Genomic DNA, 16,366 nt, shown 5'->3' on the forward strand with positions numbered 1-16,366 from the left:
AGTCACTCCCTAACTGACTTTTTGACAACTGCCCACTCCTCCCCCCCTCCCCCTCCTTCTCCTCCTCTTCCCGCCTTCTCTAACTTGGTGCTTCTCTATTCTTTTTTTTTTTTTTTTTGACAGCTAATCTGGAGATGAATGAGAGCTCTCGCTGGACTGAAGAAGAGATGGAAACTGCCAAGAAAGGTAAAGGGTTAACTTCCCTACCTCCTGTGATGTGTATCTTTAGCACGGTTTTTGTGCATTATTGTACAGCTGTCAAAGGAAAGAACACTGGCGGCTTGAGCGTCGTTCGAAAGCATATACAAGTGATGTGGCTGTGACTTCCTGTTACTGAGGCACCAACCGCCACGTGTGTGTGTGTGTGTGTGTGTGTGTGTGTGTGTGTGTGTGTGTGTGTGTGTGTGTGTGTGTGTGTGTGTGTGTGTGTGTGTGTGTGTGTGTGTGTGTGTGTGTGTGTGTGTGTGTGTGTGTGTGTGTGTGTGTGTGTGTGTGTGTGTGTGTGTGTGTGTGTGTGTGTGTGTGTGTGTGTGTGTGTAAGACTGCCTCTATGGGCTCTGCTGCTCTTTGGAGTCATTTCTCCGTCTCTCTGGGTCAAGGCAGCCTGCCTTTTATCAAGGAGGCTGTAAAGTCTGCCCCTTATCAGCCAGCCTCTGCAAATGCAGCAGTCATTAACTCGGGCTGTTTATTGTCTCTGACTGAAGATTACCCAGAAGCCTATGGCTGATTCACAGAGGTTGCTGACATTCAGCCCGTTTTCCTCGCACCAGCAACCTGCGTGAGTATATTTAAGAGTTACGCACAGCGAGCTGTAGTTACTGATTGAACGAGCTCCTCACTGTCAGTGATTCCCTCGGCGTACTACTCCTTCAGTGGGGGTTTCCAATAATCTGTTGCGTGAGATAGATTGTTTGATCGGGTGTCAGCTGTCTGTGCATTTCAAGAAAGACTGATATGGACGTTCATTGTGCTGTATATAGATACTTGAAATCACTGTATTAAATGCTGCTCTTCACTCGTGATTTTTAAACTGAATACCCCCGCTCTAATGCAAGTCCTGTGTTGTGTATACCCAACACTACTTGCCTATTGTGGCCATTAGTAGGTGATGTGTCACTGTGCTTTGTGTGATTCTCAGTTCTGCTTCTGACTATTTTCACCTTGTGTAATCCACAGTGGATGTAGTGCTTCTTGCAGCTACATTTAATCTCAAAGTCTAAATCAGGTTTATACTCTGCTTCTGAATTTGGGGGTTTGTATGTGTGTACAGGTTTGTGTGTTAAGAGGTTATTTTGCGATAACTGGCGTTGGCCTGACTCAAACACGGTCCTGTGTAGTAATCCTGGTTAATGTCTTCAGTTCCATTCTCCTGCTGTGGGATTAGTGGGGCGCTCCATCCCGGAGGATTAGCCTGGCAGCTCGGTGGGAGCAGGGCTTCTATGAAGGGCTTATGTAACCACAACCACCGAGACCCAGCCACAGTACCCATAGCTGAGGAGGGGGAGCTGCTCTTAGAGTTTCTCATAATTTCTACCAGCCGCCCCCACTTCTACCCGAAGGGATTCCCCTGCCAAAATGTCCGACACTCCACGATCATAACCACTTTTTCGATCGTTTCCTCAGACTGTTGAATAGGCTTGTCAAGGTGCTTTCCCTGGCAGGTGTTTCCCATGTATATGTTTTAAAGAGGCTTAGGTTGCCTGATGCTAATGTGTTTATCCCCCTGAGCTAAACAGATCTGAATAATTGCATTTATGGTGCCTGGCAGGGCATCGGCATTCCGCCGTGGCAGTGCCAGCCAACGTTGCCTTCGAGGATCGCATGGCAACACTCTGCGATAGATTGCGCTCGTCTTCACTGCTCATAAAGAGTAGTGCCTCAAACAAGTGACTGCCAGGCATTGTAACGCTTCTGTTTAAAAATCCATCAGCTTTGCCCTCCCATGTGCATGCATGCACAAGGTGTGAGTTGCGAAGGTTGTGACTGTGTGCAATTGGTCCAAGCTATGTATGTGTGTTTGCATGTGCACCAGTCTTGGCCAGTGTTTATGTAAGTGCACTAATCTGCCAGGCTTTGCTTGGGTGCAGGCAGGCAGCTGGATAATGGCCCCTGCTCTGTGTGCTGGAAGAACCCATTTAAAGGAGCAGCAGGTAGAGAATGGCATACTATCTTTTCTGCTTTTCTCCTCTCCACTATCTCTGCCTCTCCGGCCTGTCTCTCGGTTTGGGAGATGGCACTGGCCCAGATTGGCAAGGGCTGTGGAAGATTTGGCAAGCACCTCTTTTCCCCACTCACTTTCTCTCTCCCCTCACTCTGTGTTGTTATAAACTGGAGAGGTCACATTCAAGATGAAAAGCAGGTCAGTCAGGAAAAATGTGAAAGCCTTTATGCTTTCTCATGGTATCAACATCAACTCCCTCTCTTCCCCCGCTCACTTCCCCCTCTTCTCACTCTCTCTTACTCTCCACTGCTGTATCCTTTCTCCATTGTCTATCTGGCTCAGTGCCTCCTCCCTTCCTCGATCCCTCCCTCCCTCCCTCCCTCATTCTCTCACTCTCTCGCTTTGCTCTCTGTTTACTCTTGGTGTGTGTGTGTGTGTGTGTGTGTGTGTGTGTGTGTGTGTGTGTGTGTGTGTGTGTGTGTGTGTGTGTGTGTGTGTGTGTGTGTGTGTGTGTGTGTGTGTGTGTGTGTGTGTGTGTGTGTGTGTTAGAGTATTAACAAGAGAGACAGAGAGGGTTCGAGTGAGTTTGTACTCACTCATGCGTTTGTGTGTGTATGTATGCGTGTGTGTGTGCGTGCCGCGATGCTTGCTGGAACAGTGAGTTAGGGGGAGGGACAGACCGACGGAAAGAGGGAGGGAAGAAAAAAAGAGAGATAGAGGAGAGATCAGATGAGGGGAGAGAGAGAGAGAGAGAGAGAGGCTGAGCACATAGCACCGCCCCACAGTCCCACTTTCCTGTGGAAGTCTTCCCAGACGACCGCCATTGGGGAGAGACACGGCAGAGAAGAACAGACCAGCACTCACTGAAGCGCGGGGTGGACGGAGTGAGAAGAAAAAAGGAGGGGAGAAGCCAGGAGCATGTGCTGTTTTGGAGCATGTCAACCTGACACCGGCTCAAGTATCAAGCCAGCTGGCAGGAAGAGTGCCGAGACTGAGCTGTTTTCATCTCCTCTGCTCTGGATCGGAAGGCCCAGCCCCGAAGAGCTTCCCGGCTGGCCCTGTGGAGATCAGACCGTCTGATAGTGTTATCCACAGCAGGGCCACAAGACGACGGCTGGAGTGACAGGCATGTGACAGACAAGAACAAACCACTTTCTGGCGGCACCAGGTGTTGATTGGACTCTTTCTGGGAGGAGCTACTGAGAATGCCGTGTCCTGATTGGGCGTGGAGCTACCACCTGTTTCAGTATTGCTGCTGCTGATTGGATGTTTGTTCCATGTGTGTTGCTTCAGTAACTTAGGCCATGAATTAATCATAAGTGCTCAGGTTTATGCTGGCGAGTGTTTTATTGCATAAACTGGATTGAACCTGAAGCCATAACAATGTGGCCATTGACTTTCTGTGGAGGAACTTCACTGTTAATGCTTCGGCGTCACTGCATGCGTGTTTATCTTACTTGTTTGAATGTGGGTGATATTTTGCCATGGATTATGTCCTGGTTGAAGAGAGCACGTGCATGTTTGTGTGCTGTGTCAGGCCTGAGGGTGTCTGACTTGTAGGGCAGGCCGCTCACTCCTCTTGTCAGACGGCTGTAAAAGGTTAATAGGGGTAGGTCACGTGTCAATCCTCTTGGAGCTACTCGGGCCAACTGGTCTTATTTTCATTTCTCTCTTGGAGAAGCTTTTCTTGTAATGCCTTTCGTGGCAGCGATGAATATTTTAGTTGAAAAACCTCTTCCTTTTAACACTTGACAGGTTGTAGGTGCATGGTGGCTTTTAGACACCAGAAGCTCAGACTTGGAGATAGCACTCACTGGTTTTGGCAGCTCTTAGATTGGCATTATTAACTTCTAAATACAAGACAGCAAACATTAAATGTATTCCCATGTTTGCTGGTTGATACACAGGTTATCAAGCCCCCCTGGCAAGTTATTTATTTATTTGTCTAATGCAGCGTTCAACATGTCAGTGCTGACACCCCAGAAAATATAGAGCTGACTTTATGAGGGATGGATTTAATTTAGCAATGTGCACACTATTGTTTTAGTTTTTTAGTTTTTTGGGGGGGAGGGGGGTGACATTTCTATGCTGATTATCAGAGTTTCTGTACACATAAATAAGTGTGATCTTGTGAGTGATGTCCTAAATATTCAACTTGCATTGAATGGATCAGCTTTTATTGCAGTTGTAACTTAGCGCTGGTCTTAGTCAATAAAGCGTAGGTATCAGATTCCGTCTCTCTGGATAATATGAGAGGTGAAATGACGGGGCTGTAAACAGCTGTCCTTTCCTCCCCCTTGGCTCGTAGTTCTGCTTGTTGTCCAGCTACCTCCATTAAGCGATGAGATGCAGAGACCTCTGAACCTATGTCCAAGGTTATCCCAAGACGTGTTGGCTTGGTGCCTGTTAATAACACCCCTCCCACAACCTTTTGAGAAGGCTGTCCTGTTGCCAGGACCTGTCAGGCTGGCACAGGAAACAAGTGGGTGGTGTAAGCTAAGCCTCTTACAACACACACTGTTAATGAGCTGCCTTTAGCGAACAGCAGACTCCAGGTTGGGGGCACTGGAGCAAATTCTACGCTATCTGTCTTTTGCACCCACTTGTACTTGTAACACATCGGCTACTCTGTACATGTCTGTTTTTAGCGCACAGACACTGTACTGTCGGTTGTGTGTGTATGTGGACTTTTGTGTTTCGTGACAGGTTGATCTATCACAGCTCTGGCCTTGCGGGTGTCTGTAGACTCTAGTGTAAGGCACAATCATGTGGTTGACTGGGTAAAAGACTAGAGTTTCTTGGAACTAGGTCACATCAAAGTCGGTTAGAATAAGTCACAGACTGACCCTCATGGGAAGAATTAGTGATGTCATTGGTGTGACTGACAGTCCACCGACCACACTACCATTCCCCTTCCTTTTACCCTTTCACTCAGTCTCCATATAGGCAGTGTCTGGCATAAGGCTGCTGCTGGGAGAGTGGGACTGTGTGTTACACTGAGGCTAATCTGTACAAAGACAAACATTTAAAGCTATTGCTCTAATACAACAAGACTTTCATACTTTACAGTCAAATTGATTGGGCCTAAAGATAGTATTGGTCATATAGAAACTGAAAGGAATTGTTCAACTGTCTTTTAATACTTTTTTTCCTGTTTGTTATTTCCAGGCCTTCTCCAGTATGGTAGAAATTGGTCCGCCATCGCCAAGATGGTGGGATCAAAAACTGTGTCGCAGTGCAAAAACTTCTACTTTAACTACAAGAAAAGGCAGAAACTGGACGAGATTCTGCAGCAGCATAAAATGAAAACTGTAAGCAAAACGGAAAATTTTCTGAGTTGCACTTTCTTCACTAAACACTGACACGCTATAGTAATTTATACCTTTGGTGTGCCGTCATGCTGCCACACCATTTTGTTCTGGATCTAAAGATTTTTGTTTCCTGGGGCTGTTTTTCATTAAGCCTGTGCTTTGTTTTGCTCCAGGAGAAGGAGCGAAAAGCCCGCCGTAGGGGCAAAAACCTACAGAACGAGGAGGCCAGTGCCCCATATGCAGCAGAAGAGGAGGAGATGGAGGTCTCAGGAGCCAGCTGCAATGAAGAGGAAGCCCCCGAGGACGGCGAAGGTACAACACTTGCAGCAGCATACACACACACACAATGTCATTATGATTCACAGTATCCAACAGGTTAAGTCCTGACCTTGAGTATGTGAATGCTGGGTTCGATTCCATATAGACTAGTTGCATTGATTTGTTATGGTGACTCGGGTTAAATGGAGACTTTTTTCATTTGTTTTACATGAAATATTTTTGGCTTAGAAAAGTCAAACCATCAGAAATCAGTATAATAGTGTTCAGCCACAACGGTGGCTAAACACAACAGTGTAAACAAAACGCATGGTTAGAATATGACCTCTCTGACAATTGAAGTCAGAATGAAGGCTAATATGGGTTATAAATGTTGACTCAAGGGCCAAGCTGTGTTTTTATATTGTGTTAAAAGTGGCCCTTGAATCTATATAATTTAATGAAAGTGAACCCCTTTGAGTATCAGCCCGATGGTGGGAACAGTTGTGCTCTGCAGTGACAAACATAAGTGTCATGGAAATGCTGCTGTAGTATGTTGATAGAAGTGTACTGCATGGACCGAATTTCTACAATAGAGCACAGAAGCCCCAGGGGATTTCATCCATCATCCCAATTGGTTTTGTGTTCCCCCTTATTGTACAGTGAAACCTGATTAGGCTGAAGACTGGCACTGTGAACAATCTGGTTTAGCAGAAAGAGATGGGGAAGAAATATGGAAGAAAGGGGACAAGGAGATATAACATGATTTACAGAATAAGGCCTAATCTGTGTTTCTTTCTGTCCCCTCCGTCTGCCAGGTGGAGCCAATAACAGCTCAGACACGGAGAGCTTGCCCTCGCCACACTCATCTGAGGACAGCAAGGCTAAAGAGGAAGGCTCCAACAGGTCAAAGGGCAGCTCCAGCAACACAGACAAGGAGGAGGCCCGATCAGACATGGGCCAGGCCGGGGATGAGAAACCTCCTGTCAAGGAAGATGTAGACTCTGTCGTCAAGCAGGAGATAAAAACTGAGACAGGGGAGTCGAGCAAGGAGCAGCTGCAGCCAGCGACATCCAGCGATGCTGCAGATAAAAAACCTCCAACAGAGATGGAGGAAGTCAAAGCCTCCACCAAAAGCTCCAAGAAGGATCATGCTGCCAAATCGGGCTCCCACGGGGACAGTGACTCCAGTGCCACCTGCAGCGCCGATGAAGTGGAGGAGACGGACAACAATGACAAGAACAGGTAAAAAAAAAAAAATCCTTCCAATAGACTGACGTTTGAAACAATGTCAAATTCATGCTTCCTCCATCACTTCCTATTGAAATCTTTGAGCTTTTACCCTGATTCAGATTATTAATCTAAAAGAGCTTCTGGTTTCAGAGTGGTTTACTAGGTGTTCTACTTCTCTAGTCCACCACAGCAGACATTAGAAAACAAAGCAGCAAGGGTTTTGAAGTGGTATTAGTTGCCTAGCTACACTGTACAGCAGTGAAGCCATATTTGGCAAGCCACTTGTGTCTATACCACAGGTTGCTCTTTTCTATCAACCGGGGATTTTATTTGCACTGGATCTGAATGAGAATATACAAATCATGTATATATCTATATATCTGAAATGTATGTGTGAATGAAACCACAAAAAATGGGTGTCAAAGTGCGTGGGAGGAGTGATTAGTCTTGTTTGCACGGTATTTGTTCAGTTTTTTCCATGACAGCAGACTGCATGTACTGGCAGAGCTGAGGGGAACACTGCCCTCTCTGCCAAAGCAAACAAAGGGAGTAAGTGAGTGAGTGTGAGTGTGTGCGTGCGTGTGTGCGTGTGTATACACTCTCGCTCGGTTGTGCATCAGTGTTTGCGTCCATGTGTGATTCTGAGTATGCTGTGTGCTTTCGACAGATGTGAGAGACATGGATATGGATTTTTACGTGCAATTCTTTTCCACAGTCTTGGCTTCTGTCAACACATATTATAGACACACTCGCACCATATATTTTTGCTTTGTCCCATCTGTTGAATGCTTTCTGTGAGTGAGGATTTATGAGCCTCCGGGGGGGGGGGGGGGGGGGGGTATAAACACAGACACAACCTCTCATCTTTTAAAAGGAAAAATAATACAATTGTTACCCTTTAGATTCTTCATAAAATCACCAGATTTGGTTTCAAATGGTTGAAGACCTGAAGTTTTGAGGTGTTTCATCATATGGTACAGGCATAAAAAATTAACTGTTGTACCCTCTACTCTGACCCTCTTCTTCACTCCCACTCATTTAGCTCCATCCGTGTGTGCAGAATGACTTCTCCACGGCCAAGCCTGCTGAATTACAGTCACGACGGGGTCATATCTTCGCCACTACAGAAGCCCATGGACCTGAAACAGCTCAAACAGAGAGCTGCTGCTATACCACCAATTGTGAGTTGCCTGTTCACACAACAGTTAGGTGAAGAGCATCACAGCTTTTGCATCCTTGGAAAAGTGTCTTTGAAAATGGGATGGTAACTGAAATTGATTTCTCCAGTGGACATAAACACACTCACACATTCTCACTTTTCCATTGCTGTGGAATCAAGACTACCTTTATCGCTCTGCTTACAGAGATAACAGCATAGCAGATGAAATTGTGAAGTCATATTTGTATAAGATAAGCCAACCAGATGGAAGATGATGGGACTGATTGCTTTGTGGAGAAGAAATGAGATGCCAGGCATTAGGGGAACTTTAGCTTACCGAGAAATAAGAGACACCTAATAGCTATCATGTTGATCAGATACTGTATGTGGCTAAGCATATGTCACATACCAGGCAGGAGGGGTGTCCTGTGTTTTGGGGGTGGCATGTATGTAACCTTTTCATTTCCCTCTTGTCCTGTGGTTGCAGATGCCAGATGCCTCTGTGCAGGGCAGTCAGCGTGGTGGAGGTGGGAAGGTGGGTTTGCCCCCCCACGCCCTGGCACTGTACCAGCAGCAGATCACCATGGCTCATGGGGAGTCCTCTCAGGAGGTCAAACAGCAGCAGCTTTCAGGCCAGCCGGGCAAACAGCAGCCTTATCCCCTGCAGGCAGACAGAGACAGGGATGTTCTTCGCTGCAGCAGCCCCCGTGTTCGCCCACGCAGCCCCTCCACCAGCGAAAAGGATGGTACGCACTCCTCCTTCACCACAGAAATGCTTCTGTTTGCTAAGAATGCAGCATACTGGATTTTATTTTTGCTTGTTCGTTTTTGCTGATTACTGATGCATGCTTAAATTTGAGTCCACAGAATTTAAACTGTCCTTGAAAAATTACCACCTCATTATGTTCATAGTTAGGACCATACAGTAACAGATGCAGGTGTAAAATATTATGGTACGATGTGTAAAGCTGCTATAGCTGTTCTATACAAAATTGCCTATAAACTTTTGCCCATGTCATTAGATAATCAGTTTTAAAGGTTTTTAAGATAATAAAGTTAAGAACAGTGAGATTATGAGAGACTTGAGGTTAATGTTAATCCTGCGAAAAAGGCTTTTATAGAAGCGCGTGATCTAGTTTAACTTAGTTGGTCCTTGCTACAAGCTCTAACCTTGAATCCGCGTTCTCAAGTGTTTAGGGTATTCAAGTGTTTCTGGGACACTCGTGAAGAGGGATCTGATGAATGATCTGGTATTGCTACTGACCCAGAAGGGAATTTAGTTTGCTGCGGTGTACCTACTGTAAGCATGTGTGAGATGAGTCTCCACTGGACTGTTGGAGGCCATGCATTGTGCTCTCAGATACAAGTATTTTATAACCAAACAGCAGCTCTTAAATCTAAACTGCTGCAGTTTTTCCATTCATTTCAATAGAAGGAAATCACTAGGAAACATGTTAATACCCATAGACCCAAATTTAAGCCACGTTCTTTGTATTTGTGTAATCTAACCAAGAAACGAGGACACCTAGCAGGGCCTCACAATACTTTGATTGTCACTCAAATTTAAATAAACTTATGAGTCAGTCTTTTTAATTAGAGACCTTGAAAAATGAAAACGAAAACTCGACATTCGTATGAACTGATATGAAGAAAAAAAGGGGGCAGGATGTGAAAAGAAACATGTTGGGGCAAAAGATGATGTTTGGTCACCCTATATTTGTGCGCAAGCAAGCGATAACCTGTCGCGATGTGATGATCTTTGGTAAGCTGGAAAGCAACGAGAGGCGCTTACTTAACTTTCCTGAAGAGATTAGGTGGACTCACCCATTGCCTTTTAACCCTGCGTCTTTCTAATCACACTTTGGCACACCTGCTGGATTTCACTTGTGAACTTTAAATATTTACCCTTAGTTTTTTGTGTTTGGTATTAATTCAGTGGTGCGTCACTGTGACTGGGAAGTGGCACGGGGGGGTCTGTGTTGATTGTGTCAACAGTAATGAACGGCTTCCTGGATTACTGTGGCTTGGTGCTGACTGTTTGCGTTTTAATTATTTTCAGAAAAGTCCAGAGCGTTCTCACCACATGGTGAAGCCAAGAAGCAGTCGCTGGGCCCTGATGACCTGAGGCCCTCTAACTTGGGTCGCTCAGTTCTCTCCCCTTACCCAATGTCCCCGCGAGACATGGCCAAGATCAGCCAGGACCAGCACCTGCTCCACTTCAGCTGTGAGTGCCTTGAAAGATTGGATGCAACGCAAGGAGTTCGGTAACTTTCAAGGAGAATCAAAAGTAAATGTTTACCTCTGTTTTTTTCTCGTAGCGTTCCAGCCAGGAGGCCACCCTTCACTCACTAGTCTGCCACAGGACAGTGGAAGGCTCGCAGCAGTGAGACCCCTCATGCCAGAGCCCCCGCCCCTCATTTCTTCCAGCAAGCCCGGAGGCTCCATCACTCAGGTATAACCCGACACAAAAATACTCAAGCTTTCAGATGGTGAAAAAGCTTCTGTTTGATTTTTTTTGGGGTGCACATAGTCACCTATGCATGGGTTGAATTACAATCCTGACTAAATATGTGCTCCTTTAGGGCACGCCGGTGCAGTTACACAGTCCAGCTCATGGGTTGGAGCATGCGAAGATGCCCTCCTCTCAAATGGGGTTACCTTGGATGGATCAGAGGAAAATGGGTGAGTAAAAAAGTGACTCCACTTTATTTCTGATTGGTTGGTAATCATCTGAACCAACCTAATCATTACCTGGTTGTCCCACTACCTACAAGTCTTTCTCACTATGGCCTCTTCTTCCTTACTGTGCCACAGCAGGTTCTTTTCCTGTGGTAAAACAGGAGCAGTTGTCCCCTCACAGTTCATCCTCCCAGGCTGATAACCTGTCAGTTCAGGGGGCGCCTCACGATGGTGGACGTGGTGGGTGTCTCCTAAATTACCATTAAAGTGTTGCCTCTACTTTTTTGCCTTTTTCTATTCAGAAGGGTTAAAAAGAAAAAAGAAAAATCCTGTATATCTTGTGGAAAGTTTTGCTCTCATTTTCCTTTCTCCTGTCACAACGTTACTTTAAACTAATTAGATGTTTGCCATCAATCGAGAGGCGGTTTTATGCCCTGAAATAACAGTCAAACTGTTACCCCCCCCTTTGTTTTCTTTCCCAGCACTGTCATGCTGACAAGATTTACCTTCTCAACATGACAGTGACCTGAGGCACGCAGCAAGGAGCACGCCACAGTGACTTGGGGATGAGTCTCTGAGTGTACTTGAGTGACCCAGACTAGACTTAAATCTCAATTGAGAATCAGTGGGGAGTTGAGTCCACTGAAGCTCATCTAATCTGGCAGAGCTCGGAAGGAAGTGGAGAACAGGAGCAACTGCCCACATCTCTGTGCGAGAAGCTTTTCAACAATATAAAGTTGTGTGTCTGAACAAAGTCTTAGATCTTTGTTCATGTTAGATTTTCAGATTATAAGGTGAACTTTTCAAACCTAAAGCTGCAGAAGTACATGTGTGCTTTCCATTCAGTTTCACAGATTTTTGGACAACAAACTTTATTATGGTGACATTTTTATTTTATTTTTTTTAAATTTATTTATTTATTTTTGCTTTTTTCCATTTCTTGTTGTATTTACAGCTTCAATTCCAGCTGTTCAGGGGGGAAGTATCACTAAGGGAATTCCAGGGACCAGAATGCATCCAGATTCCGCAATTTCCTACCGAGGAGGCTCCATTACTCAGGTAAACTCATGCCACTGAAGTGTGTCCTTTCCTAAAGTTGTCATACAAGATTTAGGAGTAACCCAGCTTGGGGACTTTTCCATATGCAGTTTTCAGGGTCGGGTCAGGTGAGTTTTGGGACAGAGTGCTTCGGTAGTTGTGAACCCAACTCTTGGCTTGAAGTGTGGCTACCATTTGCTAGTTGCACTCTGATGCTGAGATGGTGTGGTGTGAAAAATATCTAAAACAAGGCATCCACAAAGTGCCTCCTGTTCATTTGGTTTGAGTTAATGAAGCTGGAAATATAATGCGCTTTGCTTTGTGGATTGTTGTTTAAGCACCTATGATTAAACGTGGCGAATGATAATTTGAACAACTGCGGCCAATCTGGAGCCTAATCTAGATTTGATGCTTTTACTTAAACTTAATCTCCAACTGTGAACAACTGATAGGAACACTGTGTTTTGTGTTTATGTACCACATAGAAAGGGGCTTGCTTTGTTTAGAAGTCCCCAGAGTTTGTGTGGATTATATCGAACTGAGCGACAGGTGTAGTAAAGTAAAACGTGGTTCTCCGAGCTCCACAAAGTGTTTGGGTTAACCACTGTGTTAGCCACATCAACATGGCACTCTTCTTTTTGTGATGCGAACATAACGCTTGCCATGTTGTCATGGAAGCGGTTGCTTAAAAGTTCTAACCAGAGCAAAACAAAGGAGGTGTAAATGTGGACCTAATACACCACAATGTATGCATTTTTTCTGCAACATATATGCCCTTTGATCCACACTGACATGTCAGAGTCTGTCCTGCTAATCCCAGCCTGTGACTGCATATGCTGGATCTGTCATAGCAGGTTGGTATGTTGGACCGACGATTTACTGGAGATTCAGAAGATGCCTGTTGACCTAGACTTGTTTTCAGCGCATTTTATCATCTGTGTAATTTCTTTCTAAATTACAAATCATCTGTCAGTATTATTATGTAGTGCACAGACGCTTCCCGTTTTTGTTACTTTACTCTCATTGTAAGAGAGCTTCCAGTAATTATCGCTGTGGCAATCCTCGTGTCTGTGCGAACAAGTGTGTATCACTTTGCGTGTGTGCACGCTGAATATTCTGCTGACAACACTCGAGTTAAAGTATTGCGTTAGAACAGACAGCCCGGCAAACAGGCCTCTTCCCCTTTTATTTGGAGAACCTCTGCACAACCTCTGAAATTCATCAGAATCAGTCAATTGCAGAATTGGCCTCTGTGTAGGTTTGGCACAGGCATGGGGCATGGATCTGTGGTTAAGTAAGGCCTACGGGTGGCGCTAATCTTCTTGATGTCATACTGAATGACAGTATTGTAAAAAAGAATTCAATAATAGATTGATAATCATGTTTTGAACATGTAATCTGATTAGACATTGTTGCATTTTGCCATTTATCTAAATAATCACTTTATTACTTGATATCACTATCGAATGTTATAACATTTTCTCGCAAGTGTGTCACATGATCATTTGACAGAGGTTTTTTAGTTCTGCACGGCAGGGGTATATTTACGTAACACATTACTTTAACCTTTACCTTCTTTTTGATGGTTTTAATTACCACCACATGACGGGTGATTGTGCGTAAAGATCTGCTCTTGTTGATCTAATTTGTCAAACTGACAGGTGGCCTTTTAATTTGTCCGTTATTGTCACCCACAGAAAATATCAGTTACGTGCGATGTGGCCCAGTGTTTGTCGTTCCATTACGGTAGCTGAGTGGTGTGATGTGGCCAGATTGAAGTCAATCATTTTTAAGTACCATCACTTCTCCCGGTGGTAAACGTCCGTTCTGTTCATATGGATGCAGCCACTGGCCTCTGACCATGTGGCACAAAGCCCATAAGTCAAATTTAGCAGCCCTCCTGCATCTGAGCATTGTACTTGTGATGAAAGAGAGAGCAGCGGTGCTGGTGAGAGGTCATGCGGCAAGCCAAGTGCTGCAGCTGCTGGATTTCCCTGCTGCTGTGACATAACCACAGCTCTGAGTGGCCCTGTCACCCTAGCAACAGGTACACACTGTACCGCGCCTGTTCCCGCTTTTATTTATCTATTTACTCTCAATCCTGGCAAAAGTGGGTCATTGATATGCCTGCCCACTGTAATATCACATCCAACTGGCATGCAGTTGACACAGAGTGTTGAGGAGGCTGCTGTCCAACATGGTAAATTAGTAACAGATAAGTGAATGATTGTTACAGTGATAGAGGAGATAGCTTTATTTGTTTAACTTGCTCCTACATCAATGAGTATTTGCCCGTGTGTCACTGACACGGTGTCTTTATGAGAAGATGCAATCTGCTTTAGTCAGTGCCACCTGATCCTGTAAACAGAACCCCCCCATTAGGCAAATTCTACTAGTGTGGCTTTCCACAGTTTTGTCTTTAAAAAAAAAAATTGAAGCTGCAACCAGCTTAGAAATATACTTTTAAGCACTAGTGTGTATCTTTTCAGCCATCTAATCCTGCTCTCACCTGGCAGTGTAGAAGTGTGACTCAACCCACAGTGGACGAGTGTTATGACTCAAGGTTTTTTCAAAGCTGCCTGTTGTCATCTGCTGTTGCCAAGTATTGCACCTCCGCTTCTTCTGGGAGTACTACTTTGTATTTCAAAGCTGAGCGTTTGTGTGTTTACTTGGCTGGATTCTTGGTATATGTCAGCGCTGAAGCAAACACATTTTCTGCTTTGAAATTAATCAATTTAATACAGTCCGTATATAACAATGTCTACTATACTGTAGCTCTGTCTACTGCATCACATACATTTCAACAACTCTGAAAAGAGCAAAGGGTTTCCAATCACTCATACCGGCAGTGGAACTGTTTTCGATCGGGATTGTTATTGATCTGTACAACTCGTTAGTGGCCTTCCTTTGTCAGAATGATTTGGCATCCATGCTGTAACCTGTTTCCTCTTTTGATTTAACTGCACCACAAAAAGTAAGAAATATTTTTTGGATATATTTTATTTTGAAGATGAAAGGCCATTTGTGCCACGGTTTAAAAAGGAAATAAACCGGTGTACTATTTGTTTAGCCAAACAACAATACTGCAACAAAGCAATAATATTGCCAGTGGTGGAGTAGAGGTCAGGTAAGCTCGCTGGTTCAAATCCAAGTGCAGAAAGTTCACCGCAGTAGATCCTTAACCTTAAGTTATGATGATCCACTTTGATGTGCCCAGATAAGAGCAGCCAAGGCTCACCTACAAAGAAATAATCTGCTGTACCAAGCACACATTTAATTGATTACAGATTACAAGTGCTGGATTAAATCTGTCCTTCCGCAGGTTGATTACCTGTACCTGACATACTTGAGGTTATATTCATACTAGACGCTTCTACCCTATGCTCTTAACTTGCAAGTATATTGAGGACAAAGCACCATTTTTTGTGTGCCATTGAAACACAAATGCATATCTGAAAACTGTTCAGTTTGAGAGAAAACATGGATTAACTGAGCCATATGGGATCTGAGGCCATCTCATTGCTCTAATCTGTTGTCAAAATCAGAAATCAGACTTGACTTTTTATTCAGGACAGCTGCGGCTGCACTCTGTGGTGACAAAGTGCAGGTCTCATTTCTCCTCTCAACACCACAGGGGACGCCAGCTGATGTGCTATATAAGGGAACCATAACGCGTCTAATCACAGAGGACAGCGCCAGCCGAGCTGAGCGGGAGCGCGATGAGGCTCTATCCACAGGAAATGTGCTCTTTGAGGGTCTCATCGGGAACATCCTCACATATGACCGTGAGTATTGTTTGGGTTGTGGTTTTTCCCACGTAGATTAATGGATGTTAGTCGTATTATCGCAGCACTTAGAAATGTCGTCCGTGCACTGAAACTAATATCTGTGTCATCTGCAGGCCCGTCGTCGCAGACACCCAAAGACGAAAGCCGATGCCCAGGACAGTCGGGGGACATGCTCGGTCTGAAGCGTCCTTATGATGTCATGGAGGGGGGAATCTCGAGAGGACTGCCTATTAGGGACTCACTGTCTGCTGCCAACTGTGAAGGCAAGAGATGTCCAACCGCTGTGTTTTAAACTTAACAAGAAGCATATTTAATTTAATATTTCACGTATCTGCTGCCATTTGAAACCTGTCAAAAGTCATCTGACCCTTGTTGTTTGATGAAGCGTTTTGCTCAAGTGTCACATCTTGGCCTCAGGTCTGATCGGTCGAGCCATGCCACATGACAGGGACAGCCCGCATCACACACACTACAAAGATGCTCATCACATCCGTGGTTCCATTTCACAAGGTAAGACAAATCCACACATGTCTCGCTGTATGTTTACCCAATTTAACTGTAACTTGTATTTTATCCCGATAAGAGACCTTTTCTATGTGTTATTCTGTCCAGTAACTCTGTTAAAAGTCTCTGTGCTCTTTGTTTGTAAGGCTTTCTCTGAAAGCGCATGCTCTGTGTGCTCACTCATTGATCACAGACCAAATCAGCCTCTGTTCCTCTCAACAAACAAGTCATCTTACTA

General features: G+C 44.8%; 1 protein-coding gene across 1 annotated transcript in view; it reads left to right on the forward strand.

The window, feature by feature from the left end:
• ncor2 (nuclear receptor corepressor 2) overlaps positions 1–16,366 on the forward strand; it is a 92,164-nt gene that overhangs the window by 60,961 nt on the left and 14,837 nt on the right. The window contains exons 17-30 of the mRNA XM_080466668.1: positions 124–186; positions 5,330–5,472; positions 5,646–5,784; positions 6,546–6,972; positions 8,003–8,141; positions 8,607–8,865; positions 10,179–10,343; positions 10,438–10,571; positions 10,702–10,801; positions 10,934–11,038; positions 11,754–11,857; positions 15,471–15,621; positions 15,738–15,887; positions 16,042–16,134. Coding sequence (XP_080322794.1) covers positions 124–186; positions 5,330–5,472; positions 5,646–5,784; positions 6,546–6,972; positions 8,003–8,141; positions 8,607–8,865; positions 10,179–10,343; positions 10,438–10,571; positions 10,702–10,801; positions 10,934–11,038; positions 11,754–11,857; positions 15,471–15,621; positions 15,738–15,887; positions 16,042–16,134 — 2,172 coding nt within the window. The remainder of the gene's footprint in view (positions 1–123; positions 187–5,329; positions 5,473–5,645; positions 5,785–6,545; positions 6,973–8,002; positions 8,142–8,606; positions 8,866–10,178; positions 10,344–10,437; positions 10,572–10,701; positions 10,802–10,933; positions 11,039–11,753; positions 11,858–15,470; positions 15,622–15,737; positions 15,888–16,041; positions 16,135–16,366) is intronic.

Source organism: Lipophrys pholis, assembly GCF_963383615.2.
Source record: "Lipophrys pholis genome assembly, chromosome: 7".
Lineage (NCBI taxonomy): Eukaryota > Metazoa > Chordata > Actinopteri > Blenniiformes > Blenniidae > Lipophrys > Lipophrys pholis.